At 53.3% G+C, this 5693-nt stretch overlaps 1 protein-coding gene across 1 annotated transcript; it reads right to left on the bottom strand.

Moving 5' to 3' along the window:
- Window positions 1-3827: 3827 nt before the first annotated feature.
- On the bottom strand, window positions 3828-5331 carry LOC307236043 (growth arrest and DNA damage-inducible protein GADD45 beta-like). Its single transcript, XM_080008316.1, has 4 exons — window positions 5206-5331; window positions 4993-5091; window positions 4664-4889; window positions 3828-4572 (listed from the first exon to the last, which is right to left on the bottom strand). The coding sequence occupies exons 1-4, from the start codon at window positions 5247-5249 to the stop codon at window positions 4459-4461; spliced, it is 483 nt and encodes a 160-aa protein (XP_079864442.1). The 5' UTR covers window positions 5250-5331; the 3' UTR covers window positions 3828-4458.
- Between the last annotated feature and the right edge of the window lie 362 nt (window positions 5332-5693).

The raw sequence follows: 5693 nt of genomic DNA on the forward strand, positions 1-5693 counted from the left end.
CACACGCATGCACGCGCACACACACAAACATACACACAGTCCACAGAACATACTTTCTGCTGCTGTTATTACTCTCTCTCCCTCTCCCTCTCTCTCTCTCTCTCTCTCTCTCTCTCTCTCTCTCTCTCTCTCTCTCTCTCTCTCTCTCTCTCTCCCCTCTCCCTCTCTTTCTCTCTGTGTGTCTCTCTCCCATGAAGCCAGCCAGTGTTCTTTCTTCCAGTTTTTCTTTGTGGCGATTCTATGTTTTTTTTGTTGAAACCTGGTTGGTGGAAACACACAGGGACAGTGTGGAAACACAGAGAGATGGATTGTCTCCATCGCGGCCGCTGTTCCTGATCCAAGACGCTGTTTCAGTTTCCACGTCTGAGTATTTCACAGTCTGATGGGCCTGGGGGTGGAGCTGGGCCTGGTGGTGGAGCTGGGGTTGGTGGTTGAGTAGGAGCTGGTGGTGAAGCTGGGCCTGGGTGTTGAACTGGACCTGATGGTGGAGCTGGGACTGGTGGTGGAGCTGGACCTGGTGGTGGACCTGGGGTTGGGGGTGGAGTAGGAGTTGGCGGTAAAGCTGGGCCTGGGTGTTGAACTGGACCTGGTGTTGAACTGGACCTGGTGGTGGAGCTGGACCTGGTTGTGGAGCTGGGCCTGGTGGTGAAGCTGGAGCTGGTGGTGAAGCTGGGCTAGGGGTGGAGCTGGGCCTGGTGGAGCTGGGGCTGGTGGTGGAGCTGGAGCTGGTGGTGGAGCTGGGCCTGGGTGTTGAACTGGACCTGATGGTGGAGCTGGGGCTGGTGGTGGAGCTGGACCTGGTGGTGGAGCTGGGGTTGGGGGTGGAGTAGGAGCTGGCGGTAAAGCTGGGCCTGGGTGTTGAACTGGACCTGGTGTTGAACTGGACCTGGTGGTGGAGCTGGAGCTGGTGGTGGAGCTGGACCTGGTTGTGGAGCTGGGCCTGGAGGTGAAGCTGGAGCTGGTGGTGAAGCTGGGCTGGGGGTGGAGCTGGGCCTGGTGGTGGAGCTGGGGCTCGTGGTGGAGCTGGAGCTGGTGGTGGAGCTGGACCTGGGAGTGGAGCTGGGCCTGGTGATGGAGCTGGGGCTGGTGGTGGAGCTGGAGCTGGTGGTGGAGCTGGGCCTGGGAGTGGAGCTGGGCCTGGTGATGGAGCTGGGGCTGGTGGTGGAGCTGGGGCTGATTGTGGAGCTGGCCCTGGTGGTGGAGCTGGACCTGGTGGTGGAGCTTGGGCTAGGGAGGGAGATGGGCCTGGTGGTGGAGAATAACCTAGGTCTGCAGGTTGTGTGGAGCTGGGCCCAGTGGTGGAGGAAGAGTTGGTGGTGGAGCCGAGAAGATCATTACCAGGAGCTGATTGAAGGACTGATCTGTCAATCTGTATGATATTGAGTTGGTTTTGGAATAAACCTTTCAGTATTTAGGTATAAACTATTTAGTATTTTGTGGAGATGATACCAAATTTGCCAACATTAAATTACAGAAGTAAATTACACTATTTTAGCAGTCGATTCAGAGATGGATAAAGGTTTCTTGTGTGTGTGCGTGTGTGTATGTGTGTGTGTGTGTGTGTGTGTGTGTGTGTGTGTGTGTGTGTGTGTGTACGTGCATGCGTGCCTGCGTGTTTGCGTGTGTGTGTGTTGTAAATGTAAATAAGGTGTTTGAAAAGAAAAACAATCCCTCCGCATGCTCTAAATTTCAGTGGCACGAAGGGAAATAACTGACTGAGACAGATACTAAACTAGACTAAACTATATTGGACTAAACTAAACTAGACTATTTCAAAATTATGACATAATCTTGAGTAAATTGAAATAATGACATATTAATGTTTTTAATTTTTTTAATAATAGTGTCTCAGCTAGGGTGACCAGATGCCAACAATCCAAATGTGGGACAAAGAGTGGGCCTATGTTAGTGTGGGACAATGTGGGAGACGTTACCAATGCTGAGATGCAGTCAAAACTTTTTGATTTGATGTCCATCTCAACTTAAAAAATAAACTTAGCAGCCGTCCCTGCTTTCTTCACAACTATTGGATAAAAGACATATTTTAGAAAAGCATCTGTCCTGCAGTGGTTTGACTTTTGAAAACTAGAACCACTCAAAATGTGGGACGTGAACTCGAGTATGGGGGTCAAGGTAGGAAACGGTGTGCAGTACAACATGAGGAGGGACGCCTGGTCACCTTCACCCTATTTAGAATGTGTATTACAGTATATATATATATATATATAGTATGTTATCCTATTTCATCTCAGTCATATTTTGTTCTGAACTTGACTCACAGTGACTCAGTCGCTGTCTGATGTTCGAACCTTATTTGGTCAATGACGCTGCCGCAGAACACCCGAACGTCTGCATGTCACCACGCAGGATACTCTTACGTCATTACGTTTCCACGCAGGGTACTCATACGTCCCCACGCACCCCTCAGCAGCGTGCTGTGATTGGTGCAGCCACTGTCCGTTGGAACACCCGGAAGTCGGAGCCGCCAAACGTCCCGGGTCCCGCCATGGAGTACGCTCGTTTCCATGGCGACGTGACGCACGCCGCACTGAGCCGCGCGCGCCGGGGCGGGTTAGAAATAGCTCTCCGCACCGCACGAGGGCGAGGACAAAAAAAATCCCGAGAGCTGGTCCCGATCCGAACAGACACGGAATCTGACCACGTTCTGCTACAGACCACACTGCCTTTATATTAATATTCATGTCGACACCTCATCTTTATCTTCTCACATAGTGCACTCATCCTGCACACCCCCACCCGTTTGACACTGTACACACATCATACACAGCAACGCATATAGTAAGGCACTAACACAGCAGGGTTAGAGGTTCTTGTTCCTCTGTGGCTCATTGGGTGGAGCAAGGCACTAACATTGCATGGCAGGGGGGTTCAATTCCCTACGTGGCTCATTGGGTAGCGCAAGGCGCTAATACTGTACGGTTAGAGGTTATATTCCCTATCTGGCTCATTGGATGGAACATGGGCACTAAAACTGCAGTGTTGGGGGTTCTATTCTCTGTGTAGCTCAATGAGTGGAGTAAGGCACTAACACTGCATGATTGGGGGTTAAATTCTCTATGTGGCTCATTGGGTAGCGCAAGGCACTAATACTGCAGGGTTACATTACATTAAGCAGACACTTTTATCCAAAGCGACTTACAATTGTTCAAACACTGACGGACGCAGCCATCAGGAGCAATTAGGGGTTAAGTGTCTTGCTCAAGGACACTACAGCATGCGCCTGGGATCGAACCAGCAACCTTTGGATCACTAGACCACCAGCTCTACCTCCTTAGCTACCATCCCCTGGGTAGGGTTAGGGGTTCTATTCCCTGTGTGGCTCAGTGGGTGAAGCAAGGCGCTAACAGTGCATGGTTGGGGGTTCTATTCCGTGGGTGGAGCAAGGCACCAACACCGACTGCATGGTTGGGGGGCTGCTAACAGTCAAATTCTCCATAAGTTTCAGAAGCTGATCATCCAAGACCTGAGGTTCTGACCGGATGTGGCGTCAGTGTTTCCTGCTGCCGCCAACCCTGTTTATACAGGGGAGCGGATGTCAACATGAATAATGAACATGTTCATCTCCCAGCATGCACCTCTGCAGGATTCTACTGTACATAAACACGCACACCATGAAGGTTCACAAAAGGCACTAACACTGCAGTGTTTGGGTTCTATTCCCTGTGTAGTGCAGTGGGTGGAGCAAGGCACTAACACTGCAGTTCTGGTGTCACTGTTTCCATATTTCCCCGTCATTATTGAGTGGTACGAACCCCCAGCCCCAGCACCCCGAGCCCCTTTGCATGAATCACTCAAGGATTTCAATACTGTGTTCAATCATTTATTCAAAGTAAATAACTCAACATTGTTATATTACTCCATTCAAATAAATAACGGCACAAATGTTCAGAATCCTGTTCAGGAGCAGGTCACTGTATTGCAATACATTCTGCAACATTTATTGTTTTTCTCCCTGAAAAGGGCTGCAGGTTTGATGGTTTGATATGGTTTCCATGGTCACCAACTCAGCAGCACAACATCAGTCCAGAAGCATCTCACGTTGAGCATGCTCGGAAGTCATTAGGATCCATCCACCAGCATAGCGTCCAACAGGTGACAGTTCACGTTTCACCCCCGCCCCATCATCGTGAAGGAATAGCCGTGGGAACTCGTCCCTGCTCCTCCACCCCGGTGACTCCTCCGCGTTCCGCGGGGGACGGCATCGATCTACCCGAATGCGTCATGGCGCATCGTGACGCCTCCACCTTCAGCAGAAGCGCCGGGACAGACGGCAAACAGGCTCCGGGCAGCCTGCAAACAGGCTCCGGAGAGGCTCCGGGATAGCCGGCAAACAGGCTCCGGACAGCCGGCAATGAGGCTAGCAGACAGGCCGGGCAGGCCCGCTGAAAAGCCGCAGTCCTCTTGCAGGAGGACGCTTCATCTCCACCACTGCGCTCCTCAGCGCTCCTGCAGCGCCACGGTGGGCAGCCACTGGCTCCGGCAGCGGCTCTCCTCGCAGTAGCTGCTGACGTGCTGCAGAGCCGGGCAGCTGAAGGTCCGGACATTTGGGCTCTGCGGGGAGAGGAGACACGTTAGACTCCACACAACACCGGGGAAACACCGGTAAAATTAAATGAGATTAAACTGAAGCAGCGGTACTTACAGTGACCAGGAGGCAGTGCAGGTCCCGGGGCTCGTTGCCGTTGCTGTCCGCGGTACTGGGCTCCCCCAGGACCTGGCCCAGGCGCCACAGGCCCGAGACCCGTAGGATGTCGATGGCGTTGTCGCAACAGAACGCCTGGATAAGGGTGAAGTGGATCTGAAGGGCGATGTCATCTTCGTCCTCCTCGTCCATGGCCAGGACGCACAGAACCACGCTGTCCGGGTCCCTGTGAGGGAGAGGGGAGGGTGAGCTCCACAGACCAGACCGCAGACACGGTGCGCAGTGTACGCGTAGCTGCAGAGTACAGGAGCGCAGAGAGGAGTACTCACACATTCATGAGCTTGGCGGACTCGTACACTCCCACCGTGAGACAGTCTTGTCTCTGAGCCGCGACCAGGAGCTCCTCCAGAGCCTCCACTGTCTCCATCCTGAGGAGACGGAGATCTGTTAGAAACATGGACAACCTCCGACACCTCCACCTGAACACCCCCCACACCTCCACCTGAACACCTCCACCTCCGCGCTGCAGGGTAGGTACTTACTTTTTGTCAGCCATGTTGCATCCAACCATTTCTTCGAGCGTCATGGTAAGGTCAGTTCAGTCTCACGGCAGCTCCCAGGTAAGGATCTTCCAGAGGGTCGGTGCTGTTAGTCCTGCGGTGCAGCTCTGCTTCTGGCTCCTGCTCCGCAGACTGCGCCTTATATGCGCGCCGGGAGGGAGCGGGGCATCGCGCGTGTGCACTTCTCTGATTGGCCCGGAGCCGGGCGCGGAGACCCGCACCGCTGCGCGGATTGGCTGCGATGGGAGAGTTTCAGCCGGGAGCCACGTGGGTGCGTTTCGGAGAAACCCCCTCCGCCCCCCCCCCCCCCCCCCCCCCCCCCCCGCTGGCGCTCTGTTTACTCGGATGGAGTTTCCACTCTGCTGCTGTTGCGTCTTATTTCTTCATGGGAGAAAGTAACTGCAAAACAACATTTTAATAGCAAACATCAGAATATTGACCCCGAACTAGTAAGTAAGCAACTAGACAGA

Source organism: Zeus faber, assembly GCF_960531495.2.
Source record: "Zeus faber genome assembly, chromosome: 1".
Lineage (NCBI taxonomy): Eukaryota > Metazoa > Chordata > Actinopteri > Zeiformes > Zeidae > Zeus > Zeus faber.